This window comes from Saccostrea echinata, unplaced genomic scaffold (genome assembly GCF_033153115.1).
Source record: "Saccostrea echinata isolate AGI-Se365-2 ecotype Australia unplaced genomic scaffold, CSIRO_AGI_Sech_v1 ptg000066l, whole genome shotgun sequence".
NCBI classification, from domain to species: Eukaryota; Metazoa; Mollusca; class Bivalvia; order Ostreida; family Ostreidae; genus Saccostrea; species Saccostrea echinata.
This window is the reverse complement of record NW_026889815.1, coordinates 975,380-994,505: the sequence shown is the minus strand read 5'-3', so window position 1 is coordinate 994,505 and position 19,126 is coordinate 975,380. Positions and strand designations below refer to the sequence as shown.

The 19,126-nt window shown below is 37.2% G+C and overlaps 2 protein-coding genes across 2 annotated transcripts; both read right to left on the bottom strand.

The window, feature by feature from the left end:
* Positions 1-457: 457 nt before the first annotated feature.
* Positions 458-1,687, bottom strand: LOC133176129 (putative inhibitor of apoptosis). The gene is made up of 2 exons (XM_061311291.1): positions 1,291-1,687; positions 458-903 (listed from the first exon to the last, which is right to left on the bottom strand). Exons 1-2 carry the CDS (start codon positions 1,685-1,687, stop codon positions 458-460), a joined length of 843 nt encoding a protein of 280 aa, XP_061167275.1.
* A 15,441-nt stretch (positions 1,688-17,128) lies between these two features.
* On the bottom strand, positions 17,129-18,920 carry LOC133176128 (cysteine dioxygenase-like). The gene is made up of 3 exons (XM_061311290.1): positions 18,763-18,920; positions 17,610-17,860; positions 17,129-17,319 (listed from the first exon to the last, which is right to left on the bottom strand). Exons 1-3 carry the CDS (start codon positions 18,918-18,920, stop codon positions 17,129-17,131), a joined length of 600 nt encoding a protein of 199 aa, XP_061167274.1.
* Positions 18,921-19,126: the final 206 nt, after the last annotated feature.

Below are 19,126 nucleotides of genomic sequence, written 5' to 3'. Positions count from 1 at the left end.
TCCAATCGGGAAACACTCTTTGTTTCTTATTATCGACTCTGACTACCACACTTTTCAAACGACGGACACGTCGTTTCTTAGGTGCATTCCATTTAAATAAATGACGAATGATGACTCCGCCTAGAAATCCGGCTCCTCCGCGTTTTAAAATGGCATTTTTTCTGTCTTGATCACTCGCCGACTTATCGGCTATGATGCTTAAATCTTGAAGATGATTATTAATAAACTTTTGAGTCTGTTTATTGATGGGTAAGACCCCACGTATCAAATTTCGAGCTCCCATAGCAAACCAATTCAATAAGGCTTTACGCCCTAATTCGATTAAATGGGCTCGCTTGGCAGGATCTCGTTCCCGCTGTAAACGTCGTAACGTTTTCACTAATTTACTCTTGGCCGAGAGAGGTCGACCCATGACGACTGTATAATGATGAATGACAAGTGTAATGTTGGTACATTTTTATTTATACTCTTGTGGCATGTGTACAGTCAACCATTCAAACAATCTTCTCAATCTGTATTCGTCTGGGGTCTGTGGATTCAAGTCCACCAGGAGATACCCGTGAGGAACACTGGTGGCTTCTTGATAGGCCGACATCAAATGTGGTAAGGCTAACTGTCGACTCAAGACACTGATTTGAGATTTGTCTCTGGGATTTTTAAACAACACTAAATAATGAGCATTCAAACTAATGGTGCGATGCTGTGGTGCCCGATCAAATAAGTTCTGAGTGATGTAAATCACACTGGTATTCCGATGATGCGCTTTACGGGTAAACCAATCCACGATCGATTCGATGGCTTTTCCTCCCATCATGTCGTCAAAAATGAGTAAGTGAGGAATAGTTAAATTGGCCACTAATTTCTCATCGTCTTCTGGAATATTTCGAATGAAGGAGACCCGATCTGTTAAAGAAGTGTAAGCAGGTTGCCATTCCCGATAACACCAGACAATTTTTTGTGGCATGGGGGTAATCCAATGTAAATTTTCCACCAATTTCTTGACAAATTCCGTTTTTCCCGATTTAGAAGGTCCTGCTACCACCATGGTAAATTCGTGTTTCAATTGAAAAGACGGGAGTGTCTCCTCAGGTTGCATGATGACAAATGAAGAGAAAAATAGGGTTTCAATCCTTTTTATTCATAGTCAACACAGAAATATACGCTGGGTTCTCTTCACATCGGCTCGACAGATGGGGCAATACCGGAAGGTGGGAGCACATAATGAACAGCAACATACGTGTCCGCAAGGGAGTAAAGCCATTTGTAATTCTCTCTCTAAACAAATGTGACATTTTCCTGTGGCCTGGATCTCTGTAGAGGTTTGGTCTAGTAGAGGTTTGATTTCAGGTGAAGGTTTGTATCCCGCCCGGAGTAAATGGTTAATGAATACATTCATCACCCACTCACGTCCTTCATAGGTATTGATGTAGGGACAATTAGGGTTCCAATAAGCATGTTCTGCATAAGGATCGTCTGTAGGTTCCCAGAGGTTTAAAGTCATACCACAATGAAAACAGATGGTCTTATCACTCACTCCTCTGTAATAAAATCCGGCTTTGGCTAGGTCGGGTATTAATCCTTTTAAAGAATCGGGCCATCGATCATCAAAGGTAGCTTCTCTCTTTAAGAGCAGAGCATATTTAGGGTAAACAGGAAGGTAGTCTGGCTCCTTATCAACACCAGCCATGACTGAAGTGTTATATTATTCCCCCCCCCTTTTTTATAACCCCTCATTTTTTGGGGTTTTCCCCATAAAATAACAACAACATTTAAAATACAGTTTGTTTTTTTTTAATAACCATAAGGTAAAGTGTTATAATTTTCCATCAATTGTCTCTTATCATAGACAATTCTATATTGTTTTTCTAAAGGTATTGTCTTGACTTCATGTTGACGAGTCCTCTGTATTTTGTAGGGATACGAGACTTGGATTTCATCAATTTCTTTCTGGAGCATTTTTTCTAAAGTCTCTGGTGACACGATCTGAGAGGCCCGATAATTGAGAGTCAATCCTTTGACTTTACACATGGATTTTCCCTTGGCTGTGAGGTAAGCATAATTTTTGGGGCCTCCTGACATGAATTTGATAATGTGGTCCCCGTCTAATTCGTCTGTCCATTCTCCTAAACTGTTGCCAAGGGTAGGATTAAATTGTCCCTCCTTATGTTGGTATATGATACTGTCCGTGTCGAAATAAAGGACCCGATCTCCCAAAGGTTGTAAAGTCTCGTAGAGGTGTAATCGGGCATGGGCGGTAGTGAAACAGGCCAGTACCACGTTTCCGAAGGGACAGTCTTCCACGAATTCCTGTTTCTCTTGATAATTGTCCGATTCGGCCTGCTATTTATTTTCTAAGAGTTCTATCCCTTTGATGTCAATGGTCGAATCTTGTAAGAGTTGTTGTAATTCCTCTTCTTCGGTCAAGTATCGAGTTTTAGGTAATAACAGGCGTTGAGCGAATTTTCCCCACAAGCAATTTAAAAAGAGTTTGGCTATCGTTCTTAGCACCGGATTTTTTTCTATACTTAACAGGTCCATCCTGATCCCTTCTCTGTCTAAGACTTTACGAATGTAATCTAGTTTCTGTTCCTCCGTTTGACAATCAGGTGGGAATCCAGAAGCTTCCTGTTTGATCTTTAAGAAGGTATCGATGTAAGATCTGAATAAATCTCGACTGCTTTGTGAAAAATGCCAAACTTCGTAAATCCGCTCTAGGGTATATCCCATGTCCAGGGCTTTATGTAATTCTGTAGTCACCCAGGTACCCGTAAGACTGCGTTCCTGGTCTGCGTGTTGACATCGATGTTTAGAGGTAGAGTCCTGTCGTTCCGCACACGTTCGACATAAGGGAAACAATAACTTGCCTCCCGTGCGATAAGGTAAAACGGGGTGATAGAGGCCTCGGGGTGGTAAGACCCGACAGTGAATGAGGCCGAAATAAGTTCTCACGTCCTGGAATTGGTCTGTTATGATCTGAGGATGGCCTAGGGGAAAAGGTCTGTGTTTTAATACGTAAGGGTATAAGGAACAGACGTCCACGTATCTCATGTCCCCCTCCTCACAATATAATTTAGTGGCATTAGTCCGACCTCCGTACAGGGCGTCTCGGGGGTTCAAAGGATCTGGAATGTCCAGGTCTCGTACATAATTCTGTAGAGTTACCTCTCTTTGTACCTGTTGATCGAATTCGTGCTCCCAGATGCTACGGAGGGAGTACCCCATTTCCTCTAAAACAGAACTCCGTCTTAAAGTTTCCTCGTGTAATTGTTCATAGGTAAATTGGGTCCGGTGAGGATGACTTTCGGTCTGTAAATTCGGATAGCAGGTGGGGCATCCGTGCCAATAGCATCCGTAAAATTCGTAGACGGTGCGAGTGGCTTCCTGGTATCCGTCGACGGTATAACTTCCGATCTTGACTTCTCCCCCGTTTCTAGCATGTTGGATGTGAGATCCGGTCTGGTGACTCATCCAGCTTAACCACCGACAGGCTTTGGCGGAATATCGACGCGCAGGCTGATACCCCAGGTTGGGAATGATGGCAATGGTCTCTTTGGGCATGAATCCTCGACGGTAGGCTAAATTGGCCGCACTGGCAAAAGTGATGGATTCCTGGAAGGGGTCTACATGGACCAAGCTCTTGAGGGTGGCTCTAAACTGAGCACAGCATCGTCGTAAAATATCGACGTCCGAGACACAGTACTCTAAAAATTCCTTCTGGAAGTCAAACACTTTTCCGGCTTGTTGTTCGTACCATCGGTAAAAAGTCTGTCGTCCACTTATACACATGTCGTCGGGATTGTAGTAAGCTGCCTGTTGGATAAGGCCCCACGTAATTCTGGTTGTGTTCCGTATTAAAAAAGTGTGGAAAATATCCTTTCTTCAGTTCGGTGAATCCGAAAGCAGAGGGCATCTTGGACAGGGCAAAAGGTAAAAAATTATAGGAATCGATGAATTTCAGTCCGCAGATTTGCATGGGTAAGATTTTACTGCCGTTCATGATGACGGTAGGTTTCAGGCAGGCGGAATGAACCAGGTAATTTAAAATGAACTGTCCGTCGTATCCTTTGAAATTGTGGGCGATGATGATGGCCTCGTCGTGTAATAAGGCGGAATTCTTATTTCCTGTAGTGGGTTGTAATAACCAGTCCATGAACTGCCTTAAGGTCTCTGGCCCTCGGAACACGTGTTGACGGGGTCCCATGTGTCGACAGTGAGGACAGGGATCTTCTATGGGTAAGTGACCGCAATGTTGACATACGCGGTGTGCCACACACAGGTTAGGGACGTGGATGCCGGTTTCCTGCGTACATTCGAAATCGAAATAGATGTAGAACTGTAAGGTCTCTTTGCCCTTCTTTTTCTTTTTCTCGGGCTTGAGTTGAACGTAGCACTGATGATCCGTGTCTACGGTTTTCTTACAGATCTTACACTGTTTCTGTCCTCCGCAATAATGATGAGGGAGTAATTTTTTAGGCATCCATTTCTGACAGTGCCTACATCGTCCCATTAAACTGCATACCGTGGTGGCCGTATTCATACTGTGAGGCTGTAGATGGTTTTCGTAGCAAGTCCTACTCTGAAAAAATCCCTGGCACTGGCTACATTGAATGCGGCTCCGGTCTGGAGGGCAGGGAGTGTCTGTTAAACAAAAGGAACATCGGTGAGGACACTGGGTACGATGGTGTTCAATATGACTGTAGCCCACGTCGCAATGATCACAGTAGTATTGATTGCCCGTCACACCAGGCATAGATATGATGGCATCGTAATGCTGGTCGTCTAACAGGACATTCAAATAAGTTCCCTCTCCGTAGCCTTTGTAAATGGGTTCTAAGGTGAGTTTAGAGGAGGTGGACTTGAACTGGAATATTTTCAGTCGATAGCATGGGGCTAACACTTGTTGTAATTTCCCCCATTCTTCGGGTCCACAAGGCCGATGGATATCACACCCGGCTTGTTCCATGAGAGCTAGGGCTTCGTTTTTCTGGTCATTAGCTCTTACATCCCTTAACCTCATGCGTTTCCATCGTTTTTCCCATTCAACTAAACTCTCTAGATGTTCCGGTTTTTGACTGTGTAACCGGGTGACTACGATGGCTCGAGCTAAACAAAATTGATCCCAGGGATTGTCGATCTGAACGATGGATTGTTTCCTCTTCTTAAAACTCTCCTTGTTGACCATCAGATGTTTGGTTTTGTCTCCACCACTCCCTTCCGGATACTTGACCCGAAACATGTCGAATTCCATGGCCCCGTCTCCCAGTTTAAAATCCTTCTTGGATTGTTGCACGGCTTCTATTTTGTCTAAAATGACGTCCTCGTTCAAATGTTTACATTGCGTAAACTCGTACCAAATGTCGGAATCCAGAGAAGGATGGCGTATGTTCAGGCGTAGGTAATCGTTAGGATTACACTGCATTTCATATTTGACATTTTGCAGCATGTCTCTAAATAATCGCCGAACAAAGCCTCTGTTTTCCTCCTCTGGAAATTCCTTAAAATTCACACTGTAGACATCTTCATGCGCTTTAAATTTTCTGGAATGCTTGGCTTGTTTCAGTCTCACTTGATAGTATTGGGAAATGGCCTTTGGCTTCTGGGGTGGTGAATGGGTTGATGAGTGTGGTTCTTCATCCGACACAGTCCTTTGTTGTTCTTGCTGGACTTGGGCTCTCTGCGTTCTCTCTAATATTCTCGCATTTCTTTTTCTGAGCGCTAATTCTCTATGTTTATTGTTGTAAATAATTCTTTCTAACTCTTTGGCCCGTCTTCTCCATCTCATCAGTTGCTGGGCATGTAACAGTTTTTTCATAGCAGAATCCATGTCGACAGCTGATGGAACTGACAACAGAATGAGCTTCAAGTCAGACACATGCAATACTTATACAGTGTATGACGTCATAATGGCTAGGTTTTTCCAGGTGAGTACTGAGCGCGTGCGGGTTTTTCCAGATCTCTGACCTTGACCTCGGGGGTGCACTGAGTTGACCCGGCCATCCCCCCAGGGCCCAAAAGTGCACTCAGTTGACCCGGCTAGCTAGGCGCCTTATACTACTAAGAGGCACTCTTCCTCATCATAAATATGTACTTAGTTACTTTATTTAATACCCAGGAGCAGAGAAGATTTTCAAAGAATTAATGCATTTTCTTTAGATAGTTGATAGACCCCCGCCCTTACACCAGAACCCCTAACCCCAGGGCCATGAATTTCACAATTTTGGAAGAGGCACTCTTGCTCATCATAACTATGTACTTAGTTACCTTATTTAATACCCAGGAGCAGAGAAGAAGATTTTCAAAGAAATAATGCACTTTCACTATATGATCTATAGAGCCCCACCCTGGGGCCAGAACCCCTGACCCTGGGGCCATGAATTTCACAATTTTGGAAGAGGCACTCTTGCTCATCATAACTATGTACTTAGTTACTTTATTTAATACCCAGGAGCAGAGAAGAAGATTTTCAAAGAATTAATGCATTTTCATTATATAATCAATAGAGCCCCGCCCTAACACCAGAACCCCTGACCCTGGGGCCATGAATTTCACAATTTTGAAAGAGGCTCTCTTGCTCATCATAACTATGTACTTAGTTACTTAATTTAATACCCAGGAGCAGAGAAGAAGATTTTCAAAGAAATAATGCACTTTCACTATATGATCTATAGAGCCCCACCCTGGGGCCAGAACCCCTGACCCTGGGGCCATGAATTTCACAATTTTGGAAGAGGCACTCTTGCTCATCATAACTATGTACTTAGTTACTTTATTTAATACCCAGGAGCAGAGAAGAAGATTTTCAAAGAATAAATGCATTTTCACTATATAATCTATAGAGTCCCGCCCTAACACCAGAACCCCTGACCCTGGGGCCATGAAATTCACAATTTTGGAAGAGGCACTCTTGCTCTTCATAACTATGTGCTTAATTACCTTATTTAATACCCAGGAGCAGAGAAGAAGATTTTCAAAGAAATAATGCACTTTCACTATATGATCTATAAAGCCCCACCCTGAGGCCAGAACCCCTGACCCTGGGGCCATGAATTTCACAATTTTGGAAGAGGCACTCTTCCTCATCATAACTATGTACTTAGTTACTTTATTTAATACCCAGGAGCAGAGAAGAAGATTTTCAAAGAATAAATGCATTTTCACTATATAATCTATAGAGCCCCGCCCTAACACCAGAACCCCTGACCCTGGGGCCATGAAATTCACAATTTTGGAAGAGGCACTCTTGCTCTTCATAACTATGTACTTAATTACCTTATTTAATACCCAGGAGCAGAGAAGAAGATTTTCAAAGAAATAATGCACTTTCACTATATGATCTATATAGCCCCACCCTGGGGCCAGAACCCCTGACCCTGGGGCCATGAATTTCACAATTTTGGAAGAGGCACTCTTCCTCATCATAACTATGTACTTAGTTACTTTATTTAATACCCAGGAGCAGAGAAGAAGATTTTCAAAGAATAAATGCATTTTCACTATATAATCTATAGAGCCCCGCCCTAACACCAGAACCCCTGACCCTGGGGCCATGAAATTCACAATTTTGGAAGAGGCACTCTTGCTCTTCATAACTATGTACTTAATTACCTTATTTAATACCCAGGAGCAGAGAAGAAGATTTTCAAAGAAATAATGCACTTTCACTATATGATCTATATAGCCCCACCCTGGGGCCAGAACCCCTGACCCTGGGGCCATGAATTTCACAATTTTGGTAGAGGGCTCAATGCTTATTACAATGATGCCAACAGTTTGACTGCTTGATGTCCAGGAGTAAAGAAGATTTTTAAAGATTGCATTATTTTTGGTGGTTTTAGCCCCACCCCTCAGGCCCCAGGGGAGCAGGGACCATGAAATTCACAATTTTTGTTCCCCTTCACCCATAGATGCTATATGCCAAATTTGGTTGAAATTGGTTAAGCGGTTTCAGAGAAGAAGCTAAAAATGTTCAAATGTTAACGCACGACGCACGCCGACGGACGAGAACGGATAGCAATAGGTCACCTGAGTGACTCAGGTGACCTAAAAAGTTTCTATCTTCAAAACTGTAAAAGGAGTTATCCGGCAGCCGCCCGCCAGCCAGTCCGCTATTTTCAATATTACACTTACTGATTTTTTCCTACGGAAAACCCGGATTAAAATGAATAGTAATCATGCTCAAAAGTACATTGAAACAATATACATTTATTGAATGTGTTCGAGGGCAACATGCGTTTTGTCGGATATAAGAACCAAACTATTTGCCTGAGGCCGTTAGACAGAGGGCAAACATTTTGGTTCGAAGGGTCGATAAAACGCATTTTGGCCGAGGTTACAGCCAATAAATGTTTTGATGTACCTTTCATTTATTTATTTTTTTTTTGACGTACATATATCTTGTGCTGGCTTCCATGTTAAATTTCCTTTACCAATATTGGAGTTAAACTCGATGAATTCCGTCACTGTCGAACACTAACGAATGCAAATAAGATTTGGCAGATCACGTCCAGTGTGACCTAAGCGGTCCAATAACTCATCGACAGGTCCAAAATCTCGCTCTGCAGTTAAACATCGTTTCTTTGGACCGCTTAGTAAAGCATCTATAATGTTAGATTTTTTTCAAGGTATAAATTGTGACCAGAGCTGGCACATCATACGTGGGATCAGGTGCTATTGGGAGTAAGCATCCCCTGTTGACCGGTCACGCCTGCCGTTTGCTCTTTATTATGATCGGGTCTACGGAGAAATCCGTAGTCAATTCAGTCTGAAAATAATGTCCGTACTTTTTGTATGAAAGAAGTCAGTCAACATTCAAACGGGAAGGATTTTGTTTTTTAAAAAAAACAAAACATTTCTTCTTTAAAAATCAATTTCTTTTTATTTTCATAACAATTAACAATAATAAAAAAAAATACATCTCTAAAAAATTGAAAAACATCATATCCTTAATAAAAAGCATTCTAAGCATTAGCGAAGAAAAAAACCAAGGTATAAAAATCCAATAGAAATTTCAACATACAATTTGATGAAAACGTATATAAAACTTAAAAGCTATCATATTAACCAACAGAAATAAATACGAGGGGCATTTCAAAAGTTCTGGCAACTGGTATATAAAATTTTAACTAAGTTACGGATTAAAATGACTCTGATACTACTGTAAAGCTTAGGCAAATATGCATTAGTAGTGACGTCATCTTACATTCAAAATGACGTATAGGTCTGCTAAAATGACGTCATAATTAGATATACTCTGCATACTGGGCGTAAAAATGACTGATAAGGAGAACAATTTTTTTGTTGAGCAAAGAGCGTATTTCGCTCATTGCTTGGCTTTACGGCAACAGAAATAAAAGCCGATTTAGATGTAGTATAAAGAGAGCATGCTCTTTCATATCGAGCAATAGCAAGATGGGTAGTTCAATTTAAAGAGGGTAGAAAATAAATCGAAGATGACCCCCGTTCGGGGCGTGCAGTTTGTGCATATGGCGAAAAAGAAATCGTTGCTGTTCAAAATACGATAGCTGATGATGCTAGATATACAGTTGAGGAAATAGCAGACTTAACTAACATTAATTCGTCAGCAGTTTTTCGTATTTTAAAGGAAAACTTAAAGCTTAGGAAAGGCTGTGCTAGATGTGTTCCGCATCTTCTTTCGGAAGAGCAAAAGCGCATCCGGGTAGAAATGGCTTCACAGTTACTAACAATTTATGAAGATTGTGACCAAAGGCGAATAAATGCGATTGTAACTGGTGATGAAACATGGATATATTTTTTGAGCCGGAAACTAAGCTCAATAATAAAGTTTGGATCGGTGAAAATGGTACAAGGTCTCAAATTGCACGCAGAAACCGGTCTGTCCGGAGAGTAATGTACGCCTTATTTTTTTATTCTAAAGGCCCTGTTGCTCAAGTTCCGGTTCCAGAACAAAGCAGTGTTACTGGTCAATTTTATGCAGAGAATGTCTTGTCTCAGGTTGTAGAGCACTATAAAACGACCCGACCAACAACCAGTACTAGAGGAATAAAGCTACTCCATGACAACGCACCTGCCCATAGATCAGAGGTAGTAACCAAATATTTAAAGGAAAATGGTATTGCCGTTTTACCACATCCACCCTATAGTCCTGACCTAGCTCTATGCGATTTTTGGTTGAATGCCGTTATCAAAGAAGCCCTCCGAGGACGGCGATTTGAAAGTCGTCATGCAGTCGGAAGTGCCGTATTCCAGTATATGAAGCGTATACCGAAAGAGGACTATAGGCAGCATTTTCCACGTGGATTTCAAGACTGAAAAAGTGTGTCCAGGTCAACGGAGACTATTTTGAGGAATTGATATAATTTATGATAATGACGCTCATTAATTTACCGCACACCAGTTGCCAGAACTTTTGAAATGCCCCTCTTACAAGATGTATTTCACACAATATAACTGCTACATACCTTATTCTTACAACTAGACCTGAAAATAAATCGTATTCTAAAAAGTCATTCATAATCAAACAGTTGCATAAAACTATTAACAAATAAATTATAGAAGATCACGTGACGGGCTACAAGATGGACGTGTCTATGTGAGCTCTGTATTTTTGACCAAAAAATCTGAATTTATCTTGCTTTTTGCACTCGCAAGTGCTTCTGTATATTGTGTATATGTGTTGGATTAATATTCTCAAGTTTTGGATGCTCTATTTACTTTTTCTTTTGTATATATTCTGTTTTCATCGCGTTGTCTACATCGTGAGTATTTATTTACTCACGACCTGTGTTGACCTGTACACCCGATCTCTCATAGCTGTGATCACCAGACAATGGATAACAGGACAGATAAACCGGTTTATTTCAAAAACAGTGAATTACTCGCTGATAACCAAAACATTGAAAACTACGATATTCTTCAATCAATCACAAAATCCGTTGGAGACAATGTAAAATGTCTACAACTAGACAGAGATCTCTGGTGCATTTACCTGAAAAACAAGGACTGCAGACAAAAATTACTTCGTGAGGGATTCCAGTTTAAAAATCAGATAGTTTCAGTATATGATTCAAACCCATTCTTCTGGAGCTAAGAATCCAAATGATCCTGTGTTGAAAGTAACAATCTCTGGCATACCTCTGTCAGTACAAGACACAGAAATAATAAAAATGCTACAGGACTTTAATGTAGAGTTAAAAAGTGAATTGCGTTACAAAAACATTAGAAATCCGGTTACGGGTAAAATGACCAGTGTTCTCAATGGGAACCGGTTCGTTTACATCGTCCCCTTACCTGATAGAACTCTGCCAAGGTTTGCATACTGCGCCAGCCGAAAATGCCGAATTTATCATTTTGGCCAAAACAAGTCAAAGCAGGAAATACAATGTAAAAACTGCTGGGAAACAGGTCATCATGCGCGCAGTTGTAAAAATGATCAACGATGCAAAGTGTGCAAGCAAGCAGGTCATGATCCTGGCTCGGAGCTCTGCGAATATCATGAAAAGCAGAATGGTAGTGTCGTGGCTTTCCACAGCAATAAAAATGTTCTTTCTAACTTTTTTACATCAGATATAAAAGTAAAGGGGAGACCCGTAGATCTGCGGAACATGCGTTCCAGCTAGTAAAAGCGCTGCGTAATGGTGATGTCAATGCCGCTGAGCGAATAAGAACCGCAACTACTGCTCTTGAAGCGAAACGTATTGGGGATACTGTGGCAACAAATTCCACCTGGCAAACAGAAATGGTTGACGTCATGACGGGCATAGTTGAGGCTAAGTTCAGTCAAGTTGCACCGTTCAGAGAAAAAAATTCAAAATGCCATCCAAAAGGCATTATTGTCGAAGCGACCTATGACTTCTGGGTAGCGGCCTCAATGAACAAGCAACTCTAAATACCAAACCCAAAGCTTGGCCTGGGCTAAATAAATTGTAACAGTTAATTAGCTCTGTAGCACAGAAACACCGCCAGAAAACTCGGCCCAATCGAAGCTTCTCGGTACCAAGACAACCTGCGCGAAAAGCTTCTAAAAATACACAACAAGAGATAACCACTTTTGTCAGTCAGCTTAAAGATGGGACTACAAAACGCTCACGAGACAGGATGATGACAGCCAGCATCCTGACAGTGAGTAAGGTATCTCCTTGAACACTGTAACAACAAAACTGATATATGAGCTCTGACTTGCTGAAAGTATTTTCCCTTAATGGGTGTAAATGATCACAATAAATGTACAATTTTATATGATTGGCTCCAAGATCTTGATATTGATATTGTTCTACTTCAAGAAACTCATATTGTTGAATCAAAAGAATATGTTTATAATGCTAGATGGCGTAGGCATAGTTTTCATTGTTTTTCAAATTCATCCTCTAGTCGAGGAGTTTCTATTCTCATTAGAAATGGTTTTCCTTTTGAATTCATTAATTGTCATAAATCAGCTGATGGTCGCAAGATTATACTTAATATTAGAATTAAGGACGAAGTATATTGTTTTGTGAATCTTTATGCCCCAAATAGGGTGCTAGATAGAAAGGGATTCTATATAACAACAAATTCGTGGGTAAGGAAATTTGCTCTCAATACGGATAATTTATTTATTGGCGGAGATTTCAATTGTAAACTAGATGAAAAAAATCAATGTTTTGACACGAGTATAAATCAACTTTCCTCTTTAATTAAACAATTACACTTGATTGACACATGGAGAAATCTAAATGAAAATAAACCAGGATCCACATGGTGCAATGCACAAAATAAGCCTAGTAGTCGAATAGATTATATTTTAATTTTAGATAACTTTCTTCTCTCAATTGATTCAATGACTCTCACAAATTGTTCACAAGTCAAACAAAATAGAATGAGTGATCATCTTGGACTAAGATTAGATTTAATTTTAAATATAAATAAAAGAGAGTCAGGATATTGGAAAATGAACAAGTCCCATTTATTAGATAAAGAATACAATTTTCAACTTTAAAAAATGCTGAAGGAAAAGGACTCAGAAATAAAAGAAATAAATTGTCCACATGAACGGTGGGAGACCGTAAAATATTTCATAAAAGAATTCTTAATAGATTTTTCTAAACAAAAAAGTAGCTGCCTGAAACGCAAAGTTAAAACTATAGAACAACAAATTAGAAATATTGAAAATCGACCTTCTCATGAAATGAAATAAATAAAAACAAAAAAAAAAATGGAAAGCAGAAGCTTGAAAAAGAACTAAAAGAAATTTATGAGAAAAAATCAAAAGGTGCATATATAAGATCTAAAGCTAACTGGATTAAATAATTATGGAGAAAAATGCACATCGTACTTCTTGAATTTAGAACGAAAACGCCAGCAAAATAATGTTATAGAAAAAATAACAATGTGAAAATTCTGTATATAGTAGTAAAGAAATTTTAGGAACGTTATGTAATTTTTATGAAAATTTGTATACGTCTAAAAGCCCACATGATGAAGAAATTAAAAGCTATATTTCAGAAACTGAAGTTTCTTCAAAATTAACAGATTATGAAAAAAATTATTTTGATAATATACCCACAATGAAGAAATGTGAAGAAGCTATCAAAAATATGAAAAATAATAAATCACCGATACCTGTGGAGTTTTATAAACTCTCCTGGAACGACATAAAAGCGTACTTTATGATGCGTTACTAAAGTCATTTGAAACTGAAGAGCTAACAGCGACACAAAAGTTGTCAATAATTAGTCTTATACACAAAAAGGCGATAAATCTAATGTTAAAAACTACAGACCTATTAGTGTTACTAACTGCGACTACAAAATTTTAGCATTTGTTTTAGCCAAACGACCACAAAAATTATTTCAAAACTTATTAACAACGACCAATCCGCATATATAAAAGGTAGATATATTGGATGTATTGCCAGATTGATTCAGGATATTTTTCATTATTGTGAAGACCAAAACGAAAATGGAATTCTTCTATTTCTGGACTTTGAAAAGGCGTTTGATACTGTAGAATGGTCCTTTATGTTTGAGACATTGAAAGCTCTAAATTTTGGACCAAATTTTATCAAATGGATTAAAATACTGTATAACAATTCAAAATTCAGAGTTAAAAATAACGGTTTTGTATCCAGAACATGTAACATGACTAGAGGTATACGACAAGGCTGTCCAATATCCGCTTATTATTTATAATTACAGTTGAAATACTAGCTATACGTGTTAAGTCTTCAGAAGATATACACGGTTTCAAAATAAGTAATAACAATGAGATCAAAATGTTACAACATGCAGACGATTCAAGAATCCACTTCAAAACATAGAATCTGTAAAACATCTTGTTCAAGTAATAAATAAATTTTCTAAAGTAGCTGGGCCAAATCTGAACATTGATAAATCGGAATGTATGTTACTAGGGCCCTTAAAAATTCATGTAACAGAATAGATAATATAAAAGTAACAGATGGACCAGTAAAATCTTTAGGTACAGGGTGTCACAAAATATATGATACCATTTGAAATACCTGCCACAAACACATCCCTTGGCAAATTTCTTTGATATATGTCTCTAAAATATTTGAATAGGCACAATTTTTTAGCAACAAAATATTCTAAATGCATGAAACTGCAACGTATTAAATTTATATCATTTTTTGCAAAAAAAACTTCAATTTCAATCAAAATGGATTATCAAATGAGCTAGCTACACTCATTTTGAAACTGTAATTATCAATCCCAGTCTTAGGTTACTGCTGCTAAACCCAAACCAGAATCCTTAACATATATAAAAGGTTTACCTCTTATGAAAATCCAGAAGTTACTACCGAGACAGGCACTGTTGTCTCAAGTTAAGGAACTTTGTACAATGTCAAGACATTATCATTACACAGATAGAACGTCATTTAGTTAGCATCATTTAAAAACCATAGCATTTCTCAATGTCAACGCATTTTTGTTGTTTTCTTTTTAATAACTGTCAAATCATCATGTGAATAAAATTTGACAGTATATGCAATGTTTATAATGCATTAGTTATAATTCAATATTCATTACATTAAGCAATACAGAATCTTGAAATGGTCTCATATATTCTGGGACACCCTGTATATATGTTTAGAAAAAAAAAATGGCAAGATAAAATTGATAAAATTTCTAAAACATCAGATTCATAGGAAAAGAAAAAGTTGACCATTTTTGGGAGAAAAGAAATAATTAACACATTATGTATTTCAAAACTACAATATAATGCAACTATTCTGCCTAATCCACCTGAAAAAATTATTAAACAAATAAGTAGATTAATTTTTAACTTTGTTTAGAATAGTAAAGACCGTATAAAAAGAAACACACTTACAGGAAAGGAAAAAGAAGGCGGAATTGACATTATTGATGTTGAATCTAAATTTCAGGCATCCAAAGCATCTTGGATTTCAAGATTACTAAATACAAAATCTAGTCTTGCATCTTTTTTTAAATCATTTATTTTATAAAGAGGCATTATCACTTGAATACATTTTAAAAACTAATGTAACACATGTAGATGACTATAAAGAAATAAAATATCTCCTAAATTCTACAAAGAATCAATTTGTGCATTCAATGCATGTAAAATTACAAAAGATTTAACAAATTTATCCACTTACGAGTTTTTATCTTTGCCTAAATGGAAAACTAAACTCTTCATGTATAAAAATAAACCAATTTATTTTGAAAATTGGATTAAAGCGGGAATTCTGTACACAAAAGACTTGTATGATGTAAATGGCTCATTCTATGATATAAGACACTTCTGTGATAAGGTTTTATACAAAAACAATATCTTATGTGAATATTTTATCCTGAAGACAATTTTTAACAAACCTTCAAAGATATATATATATGTGAAAAGCCGCCATATATCAATATATGAAATAACCTGTATATACTCTTAAAAGGAAATAGATATGTTCTTATAAGTAATGTAAAATCAGTTATTTTCTATAACATATTCATTGAGAAAATATTCTTAAGACCACTAACAGAAAATTATTGGAGTGCATTGTTTAATATACCCAAATATTTATGGGCTTCTATCTACTGTATGAAAATTTCTAGAATGTCTGATAAACACATAGCAGAATTCAACTTTAAGTTATTGCATAATTTATTAAACAATAATTTGAGTGTGAGCAAATGGAATCCTAATGTACAAAAATTTTGTGCTAATTGTGGAGAAATAGAAAATATTATGCATCTTTTATATAACTGTAATGACTCAAGTTATATATGGATTAAGTTAAGTTTAATTGTCGGGTTTAATATTAGTTGGAAACATGTTGTAATAGGCTTTTATGAAAACTCAGATTTTGTTATGGGCATGAATATATTACTTTCTTACATTGCACTGAAAATGTTCAAATGCAAGATGAAGTGTAGACTTACGAATTCACATTGTACCAGAGATTCTTTGAATAATTTTGTTAAATCTGCATTAAATACATAACAATATATTTCAGGATTGTCTTATGATAATGTACAAATTCAAAAAGTGTTTTAAAAAGTTTGTAGATGTTATTAATTATTTTCTTTGTTTAAATCATTAAAATACATGTATTTCTTTCTTCAAATGTAATATTTAATCAAAATTGTCATATTATATACTGTTTATATGTTATGTATGTTATTGTTTGTTTGCAATTAATAAATCAATAAATAAAAAAAAACAAATAAATTATAAAACCAGATTTAAGACAAAAAAGAGTAATAAGAAGAACAATCACGTTACCCTCCTAGTAAATATAAGCATTATGAAACACTTGTCATGTTAAGTGACATGTAAATACACTTAATTTCAATCACTTTTTTTGGAGGGGGGGGGGGTAAAAACTATGTTAACAGAATATTACATAAGTTGTAGACATTGCCGGATCCAGAAATGGGGCGTTGGTACAGGATTGGGCGTGCATTTAAGACTTTCAATTTGAAGTGCTTTCCAAAGCTTTGAGTCATGATATATAACTGGCATCAAGCATTAGAACTAGTATGCTATTCATTGTAAATCATATTTCAAGTACACTAATTTGAAAGAAATTATTAGTAAAACACAATTTTACAAACAAATTAAAGTGAAATGCTAGCACATGCCTATGTCTAATATGAATATAAAGTCTTTGTATAGCGGTATAGACTCTTAAAGTCGATTACTTTACACAACAAGAACGTGGGCAAGACTGTTCGCTGAAGTCCTGGTCGAACCCCATAGGGACCTCTGTCGATCTACCTGTGTCGTCATCATACTTCAGACATGAGGAAAAAGGCGGGGAATAAAGGTGTAAAGTGACAGCGCCATCAACGTGACTTTTGTTCCCAACTCTATGAAGACCGTCTGCATCTAAATACATTACATACAAAGAGATATATCAGTTTTACAAACATGAATAAATGGACGAACTAACGAATAAGAACAAGTTGAGGGCGGGGTCAAGTAGGAGTTGAAGACATAGAATTACATTTTGCAATTTTTAATCTCTTTTTGTTTCTTGTTTGTTTTTTTCTTTTTTTCGGGTTACATTTTGTTTCCTGTAACCTGATGTTTACATTGCATCGTTCATTGAATGTCTGTCAATTTTGTCATTTCACATTTTTGGAACATTTATTCGTAGAGTATAGTTGAAAACATACCAGTGATATGAGCCACATCGTTTAATTTGTATACTCTGTCCTCTATCTTTTCCATTTTACAATCAGAACAGCTGTCGCATGACGCCATTTCCGGATTCTTATACAACTCCTCGAACACTTCTCCCTTTAGGGTCTTCATGAAGCAGTGGGAGTTAGGATGATTATGTATAGGGCTTTCCTGACTGGTATTCCAACACAATATCATCAGATTATAATGTCCATTTCCTTTGTCCAACAAGGTCCGAGAATATCTGTGCAGAAATATATAATACTGGCATTATTTAAGACGCCGGAACTGTATCGAAGAATTTTTGTGACTATACTTTAAATTACAAACATACAAGAAAGTTTATTATTCTACTTAATTTGTTCCAATATTAAAGAAAAGACATGTACATTTCTTAACAGGTCATTCAATCCTAAACCTATAAAACAATTTGATATCAAACTTTACATCAGTAATTTCACGATTTGAAACATTTTAATGTTGAGTAATTAACGAACAAATACAATACAAATGGTTAAACTGTCCATGACGGCCCTATATAACTGTCTACACAAAGTGGTCAAACTTGTCATAAGGCATATATACGTCATAAAGCATATACATATGAATATTTACACATGATGTTAAACCTCGTACTCTTCAAAACTTTCTGTATAATGTAATGAGTTAAGTTCCAGACTAAATTATAATAGCATTTTTATAAACTTTTTATCTTAAATTTAAAACTACGAAGTGGGGAGGGGGGGATATTAATACATCGTTGAACTTTCGTGTACCAAAATTTATCTGTAATATTTGAGAAAATTGGAAATTCTGTGTTGAAGTAATAAAAATATAAAAAGTATACTTAGAAAATTTAGAATAGAAACATGAAGTTAATCCTAGGCTGCAGTGTTTTCTGCTTGTGTTCAGTGATGTGTCAGTGAGAGTAAATCAAATAAACCGGTAAAACATAAGAAAAGAGAATAAGTTCGTGTGTGCAAACACAGCTTCTCGATGTAACTGGGAATTTAATTGTTACATTAAATTTAAAAATAAATAGGGCAATTTAAGTAAGCGTGGCTAATTGTCACTGCCCCTTTAATTATTTATTTAATAAAGAAACCACACAGAACTATGTAAATGAAGAACAGATTTATTACATACTTTTTATCACTCCAGGTTTCCTTTCCATCCCAGTCCTTGGGACAACTTTTGTAGCGACACATAAGCTCTCTAACCATTTCCACGGACTCCTCACTTAATCCATTCACCAACTCACTTCTCAGATCAGATTGCAGAGCTTTCAGATCGTATTTCTCCATTATTTGTGTATCGTTGAATAAAGTAGTAGATTTAATGGTTTACAAAGAAATCCGTACGCAAAAAGTTATGAATTTTTTACAGGATCAAACCACTCTTATATCCTACAAATGCAGGATAGTTTGTCTTACTTGCCTTTATAAATATTCTGTTCTTAGAAATTCTTGGTCTAATGACTTTTTTTTCTTTTCTCGGTTTCGGCGATAAT